This window comes from Lepidothrix coronata, unplaced genomic scaffold (genome assembly GCF_001604755.1).
Source record: "Lepidothrix coronata isolate B3197 unplaced genomic scaffold, Lepidothrix_coronata-1.0 Scaffold310, whole genome shotgun sequence".
Classification (NCBI taxonomy): Eukaryota; Metazoa; Chordata; class Aves; order Passeriformes; family Pipridae; genus Lepidothrix; species Lepidothrix coronata.
Window position 1 is genome coordinate 451,069 of NW_016690490.1, and position 13,761 is coordinate 464,829.

A 13,761-nucleotide genomic window follows, 5' to 3' on the forward strand; every position below is an offset into this window, starting at 1 on the left:
ACCTTGACATATGCTCAAAGGCTTTCAATAGAAGATCCCAAAGGAAGACCGCTGAGAGTTTGGCCTCCAGGGAGAGTTTGGAGGAAAGCAAAGCACATCCTTACCCATATTCAAAGGTAAAGAGCTTTTGGTAGATAGCATGTGGTAAGGAAAAACAAGCTGCCATGATCCAGATTACAGAGATGTAGATAACACCTTTTCCAGTAGATATGCGAGGTTTCAGTGGGTGCATTATAACCTGTGCAAAATAAAACCAAAATTCAGGCTTATTACACTTCAGGAAAAAATAATTTTTTTTTTCATACAATCTTCCAGCCTTTAATCTATTACTTAATGTGGAAATTCAGCATGCATGCAGTAGAGTCTTCACACAGCTCCCATTGACTATAAACTGTACATAAAAACTTGAATTTTTCCTGCATGAATATGGGTCAAGTGAGATCCCAGTCCAACTCTCAAATTTCAGTATTTGCATCTAGATGAGAAGAACTGGGTACCGGCTGTACCAAGTCTTGACACATGTTCATTTCCAGGTTCAGTTTATTTTATAGAAAAAAAAAAAAGGAGCAGAAAAAAAGTCCCAGACTCTTCAGTATTAGTGACCCAAAGAACCAAAGGCTTATGACTTAACCAGACCTCCCTGGGAATGCTTCTGACAGTCGGTGCATTTTCTGGAAACAATCTTTCTAGCAGAAAATGCCAACTGTCAACAGTTTTGTGTAGTTGTGAGGTGACTCCAAACTGATAATGCCCAACTGTCCCTAGTTTTGAGCCCATTATTAACAGCAAGCCACAGCCCTGCTTGTGACAAACAGCAGTGTGCTACAGTCAGCTCTCCAGTATTCAGAGTAACAAGGGGTGAGACATCCCAGAGCAGCAGGAGATGGAGCTGAGAAAGCTAACTGGGGTGTCCCTACAGCCATGCTGCTGGACAAACTACCCCGGAGGAGAGCTGTCCATGTGAATTTTTAACAGAATTTTCAACTTTCTCCTTGTTTGAGAGCTACTGGATTATCTATCACATAGAAGCTCCCTTTACCCTGCTGGAAGCGATCGCAAGGCAATGGATACCTCCCACCTCCCACCTTGCTGCAGGCTCGAAACTATTCTCTCCATCTGATAGCAAGAACTGTCCCCCTATCCTGGGAGCTGAGAAGGAAAAGATATGGAATCATCCTTTCTCTGTTTACTTATGCCCTCCCAAGCTTTCCGTCTTGGCTTCAGAGAGCTCTCACCTGGTGCCTGTCCACAGCAATGGCTGTGAGGGTCAAGGCAGAGACATGGAGGGAGCAGTACTGCACAAACCTACTGACATGGCACATCCCCTTCCCAAATATCCAAGTACTGTTCACAAAACGAGCCTGAAACCAGAAGATCATTAGTTTTGTGCACTCCCACAACTGCTTACAGATACACACCCATTACATAATTTCTTGTGCTCTGTAAAAGACACTTTTGAGATAGCAGGTTCTTTGTATAGTTGTATAATTTTCTGCCTTCTGAACTCTGAAGAGGCAGGTTGCTGCTCAGTGGCTTGGCAATATCCTCCAGGACAATATAGCAGCATGATACCAAAGATGTTTGTTCTATTTTATTCACAGTGTATCCTTCTGCAGCCCAACTATTGAGTCAATACATTTTAAGCTCTTTTAAGCCCTCCTTACAGAGTAGGACTGACCTGTACATCCTATTTCACTTCAATGCAAACTACAGCTTTTCAACACAGCTTGTAAAATGATGGTGAGCATTTTACTTTTTTCCCAAGAGATTTATAGTATTTATTACCTTGGAAATACTTCAGAGAAGAGAAAGTACAAAGTACTAAGTAATCACTGCAAGGTTACTATTGTTCAAGTACTATCAAGGCCACTTTTAATAAACGAATAATTTCAGATCTTCAACCAGATAACAGGAATTAAGACAAAAAAAATACATGTGCAGTTTTCCAAAGGCAACTCCAACGACTGTAATTTGGAGTGGACAGGTATCTGCAGAACATCCACTCACTGCTTTAATGTAGTGTAAAGAGGAAAAGGCCACGGAAGTGCTTTTTTGCCAACTCTGCCCCAGTCTTACCAATGTTAAAGGTGTGTTGAGGAGGGTGATCATGATATCGGCTTCAGCCAGGTTGACAATGAACAAGCTGGTGGCAGAGTGCATACGCTTCGTCTTGGTGACAACGTGACAGACCAGGATGTTGCCAAAGAGGGAAGATGATGAGCCCGTACGCCACAATGAGCAGGGCTTTCACCGTGATGCTCTGTGACTCTGCTCCGTACCGGCTCCTGTCCACAAAGCTCTGCCAGTTGGCCAGGCTGTCATTATCCCAGGAAAAGAAACCCGAGATGTTCCGGATTACAAAAGTCTTCTCCAGGTTCCCATTGAGGGGCAACTTCCCTGGGATCACAAAGGCGTTAACTACGCTGGGAGGGGTGAGCCAGACGAAGCAGGACAACATCTCTGAAACGTCGCTCTGCTCCTCCAATTCGGAAACAGTTTCGGAAACAGCTCATTTGCAAGAGGGCAGAGCCGCTCTCCCCTCGCTCAGCCCGAGCGCTTGGAGGCTGCAAACACGGCACACGAGCAGCTGGAGCAGGTGGATGCTCCTGTCTTCCACAGCCTTCTTCTCCTGCTCAGCTCGCCTCTACTTTTGCTCCTTCAGCCAGCTTTATACCCCCGGGCGAGCTCCGAGCCGCGATCTTCTGCAGTCATTGGGCTGCATGACATTTCTGCTCTGACGTGCTGCTTTTCCATGCAGTTGCACTCCCCCAGGCGCTACTCCAAGGCAAGTACATCTGTGGGAAAGGCAAAATCAATCTCTTCAGCTGTCGGAATCCTTCTTTACCAGCGGCCCAGCTCATGGAAATTCTGTGCTGTTTATACACCAGCTGTGTATGTGCCAGCTCTGCCAACTTCCAGGACAGGTCAAATCTGAGCTGGTTTAAAGGTCTGGCAGGAAGTTTTCAGCCTATTTCACAGCATGACACTTATATAGAATAGAAAAGCATAGAATGGGGAGTAAGAGATGACCTGTGAATAACAAGTTGGCTTAATGTACCTACTGTATTTTTCCAAAGACCTTTTTTCCCCTCAGAGAGATAGAGAAATACTGAAGTTTTCCCTTGGCTGGTATTTCCTCTTGGCCAAGGAAGTAAAAGTTTGATGTGAAACTGCTTTCTAGGGTTTGTAACTACTTAGAATAACTATAAGAGTAGTTACAAAGAAGTGATTATATGGGACAGAGGACAGGAATGGATGTCTTAGCCCAGGGAATTCAGTATCCAAAGCAACAGGCACCTGTACACTGAACACAAGCACTGACAAGATGGCAGCATGTGTGTTCCCTCTGCCTTCCTCCCAAAACATAGTAGGAAACAGAAAATCAGTACCAGGAGACCAAGAACCACAAATCCTACACAGCATAGAAAGATGTGCCACTTCCCAAGCGCATATGTAGGGTACTGCCCTGCTGCTGGGGACAGATCTGCTTGGGTGGTGTCACTAACTCCAGCCAGAGCAAGTTTTGTACATAAGAGACTTTATTTAATCATTAATTAGAAGATCATTATCTGAAAAGCTTGTATTATAAGCTGGTCACTCATTGGTGAAAATAACACTTCCAGAAGATGTCTGTGATTCCCCCAGCGAACAGCTCAGGCTGCTTTCTCTTCATCACAGGAGTTGTACGCAGCAGGACAGGCAGAATGGCCAGCCCACAGTGCTCCTCTGCAAACTGCTGCCAGGGCCTATTTCTTCCACAGAACTGTTCAATTTGAGCTCTTTTGGCAGTTTGCCTGTCTCAGAGGAAGCTTTCCAGTGAACCTGCTGGAGCTGATAATGTGGCAGTGACCTCTGGCCATTCAGATAGAAGAAAGAAATATGTGTCCCACTCAGAAGTGGTCAGGAGATTCCAGTCTCACATAAAGGCCCAAGAAAATGGAAGACAGTGGGACAGGGCAGTGTTCTAGTATGGTTTTGGGATAAGAAAAGAGGGGTTGGTGGCATATGCCCCCCTTCTTGCTGGGCTGCTCCAGCAGTTCCCAAGTACCCCTCCTTTTAATTGCTGTTGGTCAGTGCATAAGGGCATTCTGCCTTCTGACACTCAAAACTCCAGCTCTTACTGTTCCACATCTATCAGATCCTGTTCCCACGTACTATAACTCATATTCCAGCAAAAATGTTTACTTTTGTCTATTTACCTTCCTTGACCTAATTCTTCATTTCTAGCAGAGTACCCTTGCATGTGTTACCAGAGCTGCCACTCGCTTTGAAGACCAGGTACATCCAGGAGAGCAGGAGGTCTTCTCACCTCCTCAGCCTGGCTGCTGGCAGGAGGATGGGAATCTCCTCCCACTCAGCTCAAGCCCACCCTCCTCCCAGCTTGTGATCCAAAGGAGATGGTCCAACCACACACCGTGCAAGCTATCCAGAAATACCCACAAAGGGTCATGGAAGAAGCCCAGTGGAAGCTCCCTGTGTCAGGACTCTGCCATGTTGCTGGTGTGCCCTTCTCTGTTTCACATCATTCTGATTCAGTTTGTATTTAAACATTCCCCAGTATTAGCTGTCTAAACAGCTCACCTATGGGTGGTTGTTACTAGAGAACAGGCTGTCGTAGATTTGGCAGCTTGGTACCTGCTCCTCCCAACTTCACCCTTGCTCCACAATCCCCAACATCCACTGACAGCAAAGGAAGCAGCTGCACAGAAATGTCAGGATTTGGTATGCTATATCTGTTTTTTGTAAAAGGTATCTGTGAAATGATGCAATTTCTGAGGTTAAAAGTAATGTTTGAAATAAAGCTATATGGATGGATCATGAACTCAGGTAATTAAAAAAAAAAGTCATCAAAAAGGGCAAAAGAACCTTTGACACAATTCCTATTAATAATCTATACTTTACTAAAATCTTTGCTAGGATGTGTGTATAAGATTAGAGTAGTCCTGCTTGGTACTTCTTGAATTACGAGGCAGAATTTATTCCCACACACTATAACTAATAACAGTGCAATTCTTGGTTTAGTTCTCCTAGTAGAGTTGAAAGCACTAGGATGTTTTCCAGTTTCAATACTGAAAATTATATTTTTGTGTCCAACTACTACTCTTCTGAGTTTTCAACTGCATCCGTAGCAAACTGCAAGTAAGTAGAAGTTTCATTGTGCTGACTCAGTCTGTGTCCATATTCATACTTTCAAACTGTAAATTTACTTATCTGCAAAATTCAAACCAAAGAGATGGAGTTTTCTATAAAAGATATAACCGTTATTTTTATTATCATCCCAGAAAGAAAACAAAGTTTGATGTTTTAGAAAGAACTTGCAGCTTCAGGCAGTACTTCAGAATATTAGACCCTCTAGTCTAATGCATCAAGCAGTGTAACACAGAAATGATACCAAATTTGGTGCCGCTGGAAAAAAAAACCAAACCATTTCATAGAAGTGAAAATTGAATGCAAGCCACCATTTACAGAGGAATATCATATAGAGAATGCCTTGCAAACTGCTCTCCATTTTCTTCACCAACTTCCAGAGTCTCTCTTGCATAGTGAATCAGAAATCACTTAGTTCTTCTTGACGTTGCAGGGGTCATGAATGCATCATCCTGCAATTGGCAAACAGATATGCATTACTAGGACTAGCATGCATTCCAAGTCATAAAAAGCAAAGTCACCTTTAGGTTAAACTAGAAAGCCTGGTCACAATATTTCATGCTTCCTGACAGACCTGGTTTTGTTGGTTTTGATATGAAAGAGATTATCTATTGATTAAAATGTCCAGGTCACAAATGTGCAGAGAATAAAAACCAAGTTTTTGTCAATATGATCAGAACAGCTACTCTGGAATGAGAAACAATTTATATTTCAGTTGTTATTACTATGAGCAGCACATACCCAAATAAAATTACGTCCATATAATATCACGCATCATAATTTACTGAGATTTGCATGAATCAAAAATACTGTTTCTTTTTGCAAACGTAGTTTTTCAGACAGAAGAAGAAATAGCACAATAGGGAGAAGGGACAATAACGTAACATCTTCTCTGAAGTGGTCAGTCTCTGACATTGTTAAGGAATGCATCCTGACCAGGCATGGCAGTCTGTGAAAACAAACTGCACAGTGCTTGACAGTATAATGTGTATTCTATTCAGTGCAAAGCTGTGTGTAAAGTCCTACTTGTTTAATTATCGATGGAACCATTTCCTACCAGTTCAAAGATGTACTGCAAGAACAGACACCTTAGACTTGAAAAGACAGTGTTTTAATTTTTTTTCAAAAAGTGTGTTTACATAATTTGCGACAAGAAACAATAACGTGCCCCAGAAAATAGCCATTTTAGATGCAAAAAAAGAAAATCTTGCTTCTTACAAGAATAAAATACATAAACAAATGAAAGGATACAACCAAGCATTAAAGGAGATTATGATTACTTTATGTCCCAGGCAATCCAGGCACACATTTCAGCAATGACAATTCACTGATTAAGAACTGAAGGGAAAAAAGACTGGATTATTTTCCTGAGGTCCCTCCTAGCCTTATTTTTTACAATTATGAATATAGTCTAATTAAAGTTGGTTGCAATAATCTAGACCTGTTAGTGAAAAAAACAGTAAATTCAATTTTACTCTAAAATGCTTTACTCAAATAGCTGTAAGCTATAGAAAGTTACAGGAAATAAAACTAAAATAATACTACTATATACCATACCTCATCTGACTCAAAATCAACTCCTCTAGATGTTTGGCTTTGTGAACCTCTTTTACTAAGTGAAGATGTAGTTGACAACCTTGAAACACACAAGGAGAAAAAAAAACACAGCATCAACATGTTCTCAATTACCAGAAATTCCAATAACTTTCCCTTCAACTTAGAGTTGGACCACAAATAATAAGAATAAATAAATAAATAGAAATAAGTAGAACAATAAAAATTCTCAAACTAACATATTAATTCTAAAGTTCTGATCTAGATTACCTGAATCAGTAGACTAATTCTTTTGTTACAGAAAGATAACCCACTTTAACAAGTAAAAATTTATATATATCCTCTAAGTAGTGTTTCTTATGACTTTCTTAAAAATCTTTTTTTTCAGGTAGTGGATCAAATCCCTGGACTCTGCTGATTGCCAGTCAGAAATAAGGCACTCATGGTAGTATTCATGAAGCAAACATACTGACCTTTGATTTCCTTTGGAAGAAGGAACAAAAGAAGTGTCTTCTGGATCAGAGTCAACATCTATAATATCCTGAAAAAAAATAATTATGAAGCTTTTCCACAGAATGTATTTTTAGAGATAGAGTGCATAATGCTTCAGTACTATAGCACAGAACCTTTGGGTTTTTTTCCAACTACACACCTACTTAGTTACAATAGTACACAATTGACAGGGCTCCAGGCTGGACAAATTTGCAAATATAGCACAAGTTTGCTCTTCAGATCTTTGATCTTGCAGAACCCCCAAAATACTCATGTATATACACTTATGTATCTTAGACTATGGCCACAAATACAAGTTTTTCTCAGACAAACACCATACAGGTGATATAAAAGGTCTACAAATTAACATGCAGAAACCTACTGCTGGAACTGATAGCTTGGGAACATCTGCTCATTTAGGCTAATGTTTTGACCTTGTATTTATTTTTCAAATCAATGGCAAAAGGCAGCACAACTTCACTCATATAAGAAGATGCTTACCTCAGAGTAAGCCTGAGATGAATTCAAGGAGGGGTTTGGTTTCAGAGGCCTAAAGGCTAGAATAAAACATGGAGTATTTTTAAAATGCTCACACAATTAAGTACAAACAACATTACATCATTCTTTTTATTTGAGACCTGCTTAGCATGCATTGTCTCTGCAAAATACCCTGTAAAACAAACAAGCAAAACCAAGAAATAATTAAGCCTTTGCTGGAGCCTGACAACCCAGGGATATAACCCTCTGTGCAGCTGCAGGTGCTTCCCAGTCTGGCTGAAAAACTATCAGGAACTTTGGTTCAGAAGAGAAATATATTAGTATAATTGATATTCCTGTATGTCTAGCAGTTTAGACATCAACACATCTGCTAAAATTTATTTCTCTGCAGTATTTTAGGTCATTTGCTGACCAATTGAAAATTGGGGCAATTTGCTGATTAAAACTCGCTCTACCTTTGGGTATTTTGTGTGGGATTCAGGTATAGATTTGTGAGCAGCATCTTTTGCTTTAATACTCAGATTACCTATGCTGTTTCCTCAGAGCCTGTCCTCCATAGCAAGCAAGAGCTACTCTTACATATGCAGGTGGCTTATACTGCAGATAAATTTTTCTTCCCTAGTAAAAACTGGTATTTCTAAAACTCACTACAATATAAGACTAAACGGATTTGCATTAAAGCTTACTACCTTGTAAACATCAGCCAAGTTTAAAAATTTTTTATCCCCTGAGGAATAGTCTTCATAAAATAATGCTATTAAGTCACATTCTTTCTATGCTTATTTCTTCAGGAAATGCATACAGTAATATGTTCCCTACTTCCAGTTCTAGTCATAAGTTCCTGACACATTTCATTTTACACCATGACAGAAGAATAGTGATATTCTATTTTCCCTTTCTTTTTGCTTTCTCTCATCACTGTTATTTTATTTCATTAGAGCTGAAAGAATCTCTCACAGCTGAATTGGACTAATAGAAATAAAAGCAATTAAAGCACTTCATCATTAAACAAACACCTGGAGAGAGCAGACTAGAGTAATGGACAGATCAAAAGCCTACCATCAATGATGGACATATTCTTGGAAGGCACAGATACAGGCTTGTAGATTCTGCTGCTAGAAGCTGACTCTTGGCTAGTGCTTCCTGTAGAGATAACAAACAAAATGGAAATCTGTTCGGTTGGTTTTTTTTCCCCCTTTAGTCTATCATTACTGAGTGGGAAGTCACATAAAAAAAATCTACATTCCTCTTTACTCCTCACTTTCTTCCTGGAATCAAAGGCCCTCCTTACATGCAGAAGAACTGCTCTGGGTCAAGTGTTCAAAGTCCACAGATACAGCCTCTAACACACAGGGCCCTGCTCTGATGGGACCAGAACAATGTTGGACCACAGGCTCACAGAACTAGTTTAAAAGCATCAACCAAATCAGGCCCAAGATGACAGTCTTCGTTTCAACTCATCCTGCTCTGAGATGTGTTAGTGAGATAACTCAAAGCAGTATATTGCTGCAAGACCCCATCTTTTCTATTTTATTTATATATATATAGATATATATATAAAACGGAAGTATATCTATAAAGGAAGTACCACTATCCCCGTAAGGTGCACAGGCACATAGCCGAGGAGCTGGTCAACTCACTTTTCTTAGGAAACACTCCCCATTTTCTCAGTCACTAGAAACATTGAAGTCTCTTGTAAATTACATTATAATAGAGACAAGTTGTACCTCCTCCCTATACTGATCAAATGCATTACCATCAGCAGTAACAAAGGTTTATCCACGCACTTCATTGTACAGACATTCCCAATAATGCACCTTTTTAAGAGGTTACTATGTTTTCACAGCTGGGAAGCAAGATATTTTTTTTCTAAGCACAGTGTGAAAAAATTACAACTTAAGCTTTGTAAGGCAGTCAACTGTATGTAATAGGATACCCCAAGTATTTGAGAAGAATTTTTTTTCCAGTAGGAGTCCTTAAGCAGTAAATTTCCACTTGATGGAAGCATCAGAAGATAGTCATGTTTTAAAGAAAAAAAAGTCAGTAACTGCAGTATAAAGTGTGAGGTTTTTCTTACCTCTTCCCCTGCGAGATGAACCTCTTGCTGTTGAATTTTGTCCTTTTGCACCTCTTGCCCTACCTCTTGCCCGACCCCTTCCTCGGCTCAGCGTTGCAGAAAGGCCTTCACTTGGATCACCAATGCCTATCATCTCCATATCCATGGAATCTTCATCACTGGAGGCCGCAACAAGAACTGCATCCTCAGATCTGTTGGCTTTAGCCCTGGCCATTGCCTTACATGGAACAGTAAGTATTACATGAAAAAGAATCTTAAATGATGAAATGCACCCTAGTTGTGATATACAGTTCTAAACCACTGAAGTTTAGAAGACCCAAATCCTCAGCATTGTGGAAGGAAAGGACGTCAGTGAAAAAGCAGGGACAGTACTTAGTCTATTTAATTAGATGTGTACATATAGAGTAGTTAGCTAAGCTCTGATAACAGAATGAAGCTGGTAAATATGATACATTATTGGTGGAGTTCGGTGGACAGGTCAGGTCATCTTGCGTCAGCTACATACACCTGGTCAGAGGAAGCACCCTCTGGGCTCCACCGACTTGTCAGTGGGTGCTTAAGATAACTAGTTCCTGTGAAAATATCCCAGATCAGGAGACGTGAATCTCACTCCACATAGCTTGTAAGGACAAAGGAGCCCCAATGCTGTCAGTAGTTGGCAATTCTCTTTGGAAAAACATAAGTAATCTAGATATGAGTCTGTGGGAGATCTAAGACTCTAAGATTTAAGATTGCTGATAAAGATGCAGTACCTAAAGGCTTACCAATCCTACTACCAATTTGTTCCAGTAACAACACTCAGCACAGTCCACCCACATGTCCACTGGTAGTGGGATCACAAGTAGCTTAAGCTGACACATCTTTGAAGGTCACCTGCCTGGTCTAACTTCAGTTAAAAGCAAGAACAAATGAACATTCAGGTTCACAAATTTGTACAAGAAAAGAGATCTCAAAAGCCAAACTGAGCAATAGCTCAAGCACATATTATATTTTAAAAGAAGTTACTAAGCTTCCAAGGCAGACAGGCACTTTTTGGCAAGGACAATGTTGAAGTATTGCTGAAGGATTGCTAAGTGACTTCCTTTATATGTAGAAGTCACCATGCCATTTTTCAGCTTATGTTCAAAATTCAAAGGAATTACCTCACGGACTTCCTTATCCTCTTCTTCAGCATTCTTTTTTCTATTCTCCCTAAATTTTCGCACCTGAATAAAAAAGACTTGCCATCAAAATAACAGTTCATGTCATACAATAATCAAAACACAATAAGTGAGAAGTTTTGATCACTGAATTATTAAGTCAAGCTCATGTCAGAAATGAAGAGTTCAAGAATAATTAAACAGTTTGATTAGAGCCCTTTCATGCCATCCTATAGTTTAAGAGTCTCACATTCTATTAATAACTGAAGCTACATCACTGGGGAGAAAAAGGCTTGAGACATAATGAAAAGTAGGAGATACTATGTTCAAGAGAAGGAGAATATACATAATTTTGACAATAAGGGACATTGAAAAATGAATAACAGGAAAAAAGGGGTAGAGATGAAGAAGCAGGATAGAAAACAACTGTATTGAGAAGAGATGAATGTCACAGTACATGTACAACTATGGAAGCTCAACTTGACAAGTATGGAAAAAGATATGAGGTGGGAGGGAAAAAATATTAGTTCTAAAGACAAAAAACAACAACAATAACAAAAAACCAAATAGAGGCACAGAAAACCTGCAAGCACTGATTTTTTTATGGTCTCTTTCAACCCCTCATGAATTAAAGCAATCAGCATGAAAATGGGTAGATGAAACCTTCCTTCCCCCACCAAATTTTTCTTTACACAGTGAAAAGATAAGCTGCAAAACAACTTGTCATACAATTCTTGAATATTACAGCTGAATACATGGGCTCATGTGGAAACTCAGCAAGTTGACAGAAACATCTAATAAGAGTTACTTGACACACATAAACAGGGCTTGTCTCTGGGATACCCTGAGCTGCAAGCAGATACAAGCCAGTAGAGCACCGGAAGGGTAAGTTTCCTTTATGTTTGCCCTATTCTTGTACTCTTCCCAAAGCCAAAAATGAAAAAGCTAATATGAGATTATATTTACCACCTTTCTCACAGTAGTGGTAAATATATAGTTCTATGTATATTAGAGCAACAGATCTTTTCTATGCATGCATGTGCAACCTAAACTCCATTTTCAGTACAAGCTTTAAAACCACGTATTTGAAGCTTCATCACCATATTTACTAATTGCAGAAAAAGAACAGAGGCAAGTGTTACACATGTTCCACAGACAGGCAAATCTATTAAACCAGGTTTGAACACTGATTTTTCTACTGTCTTGACCTCTCTTGAAGAATTAACAACAACAGAATATTACCTCCTCATCTATTTTTTCTTCCTCTGCATCAGTGCGACGCTCCCTAAGAAACTTCTGTGTTTTTTCTAGTTGAAATTTCACCAATTCTTCTATGGCATCTTTTTCCTCTTTGTCCACAAACTCCTGCACTGCTTCTCCCATTCCTCTTTCAGTCAGAAGTGAAAGCTGTACTTTCTTTAGAATTGGGGAAAATATTTTGTTAAGAAGCATATGCCACTGAAGAAAGCAAGCAATATTCCTGCTGCTTCAGATAAGTATTACACTAAGTTGGTTGCAAAAACAGTAATGTGCATTGAATATTTCAATCAGAGAAAACCACAGCAATAAGCAAACATGTTACTTGTCCTAATATAGTTACAACTCTCTTGCTACTAGCATGTCACCTTTACTTAAAATAGCACTTTCCAGACTCCTTAAAGAAAAAAGCTTCACAAACAGAAAAGAAACTACATTGCTAGTCATATCTAAAACAAAAAATTCTATTAAACAATGTTGCCCAACAGAATAAACTTTACAGCTATTATAAAATAAGACATTTATAAAAAAATAAGATAAGCATGTCAAATGCATAGGATTTATGCTGTCCTGACAGCTAGCGTGTGTCCAAGTTAGGCCAGATGATGTAATTCGGGGGATCTTTACCTCAAGAATCCTTGCTCTAAAGACCTTCTGTAAAGCATGTTCTGAAGTAGCTTCTGCAAGTTATGCTTGATCATCTTGATCAAGCATTTGGGCACCTGAATCACTATTTTTTTACCTGTGAGATGTTTCTGCCAGCGTGTTGGGAAAGGGAAATATATCAGATTTTACGTCAGGGTGGGAAGAAAGCAAACTGTTGGGGTCTCTCTTTCTTCTCCCTGCTCTGCTCTAAATATAATGTGAAATTGCACTACATCTGAGGGCACAAATATACTGCAGAGTAACAAGTTACTCCAAGTCAGCTGGTAATGGTAAATGCTACAGTCTCCCATTGGCCCTATAGTAAATTAAGGTAGCTTCTCCCTCAGAGCATGCTGCCTCACATTTTCCTCCTTACCTAAATATGACGCATCATTTAGTACAGGGCAGACACTGCAGGTTCCTGTGAAGAATTATCATAATGTTCTCAAACCAGCATGTGTTCACATACCTGTACAACCTATACACAACAACTACTTGTTAATCTAAGACACATATTTCATGTGGTAATTCACACACAGTTATATGGGAAATAAATTCACTTCTCAGTCAATGTCAGAGTGTTTTCAGGGTGCACTACTACTTCCACTAAGAAAGCCAAGGAAAAAAAAAGAAAAAAATATTATACTATATTAAAAAATCATAAAAGATAGAAAAATACCTTCTCCGCTGTCTGGAAATACTGCTTTACAAGGTCTTCCACCCTCAGTGTTATCCCCTCAGCAGGTCTGCTAACCAATTTTCCAAAGTTAAGATCAATGTCTAGAATACAAAAGCCCAGTGGCACCATCATACACATTTGCAGCTCTTAATTATTATCATCCCACTGACAGTAATAGGAAAAAAGGTTAACACAGGTCTCTTAAGAACTGTGGGTCCTTTTTATATGTAAAGCTTTTTCTTCTAACTGTAGAGTCTGTTGTCTGGAAACAC

The 13,761-nt window shown here is 39.6% G+C and overlaps 2 protein-coding genes across 3 annotated transcripts in view; both read right to left on the bottom strand.

Moving 5' to 3' along the window:
- GPR83 (G protein-coupled receptor 83) overlaps nucleotides 1-13,761 on the bottom strand; it is a 13,846-nt gene continuing 85 nt past the window's right edge. Inside the window, 4 exon segments of the mRNA XM_017837801.1 lie at nucleotides 1-238; nucleotides 1,236-1,361; nucleotides 2,077-2,212; nucleotides 2,214-2,763. Coding sequence (XP_017693290.1) covers nucleotides 101-238; nucleotides 1,236-1,361; nucleotides 2,077-2,212; nucleotides 2,214-2,458 — 645 coding nt within the window. The 5' untranslated portion in view covers nucleotides 2,459-2,763 and the 3' untranslated portion in view covers nucleotides 1-100.
- Nucleotides 5,240-13,761, bottom strand: part of MRE11A (MRE11 homolog A, double strand break repair nuclease) — a 20,414-nt gene continuing 11,892 nt past the window's right edge. For both annotated transcript variants that reach the window (XM_017837796.1, XM_017837797.1), the window contains 9 exons: nucleotides 13,490-13,590; nucleotides 12,151-12,324; nucleotides 10,912-10,974; nucleotides 9,770-9,986; nucleotides 8,752-8,835; nucleotides 7,696-7,751; nucleotides 7,176-7,243; nucleotides 6,706-6,784; nucleotides 5,240-5,600 (listed from right to left, as the gene is read on the bottom strand). In XM_017837796.1, coding sequence (XP_017693285.1) covers nucleotides 5,556-5,600; nucleotides 6,706-6,784; nucleotides 7,176-7,243; nucleotides 7,696-7,751; nucleotides 8,752-8,835; nucleotides 9,770-9,986; nucleotides 10,912-10,974; nucleotides 12,151-12,324; nucleotides 13,490-13,590 — 887 coding nt within the window. In that variant the 3' untranslated portion in view covers nucleotides 5,240-5,555. The remainder of the gene's footprint in view (nucleotides 5,601-6,705; nucleotides 6,785-7,175; nucleotides 7,244-7,695; nucleotides 7,752-8,751; nucleotides 8,836-9,769; nucleotides 9,987-10,911; nucleotides 10,975-12,150; nucleotides 12,325-13,489; nucleotides 13,591-13,761) is intronic.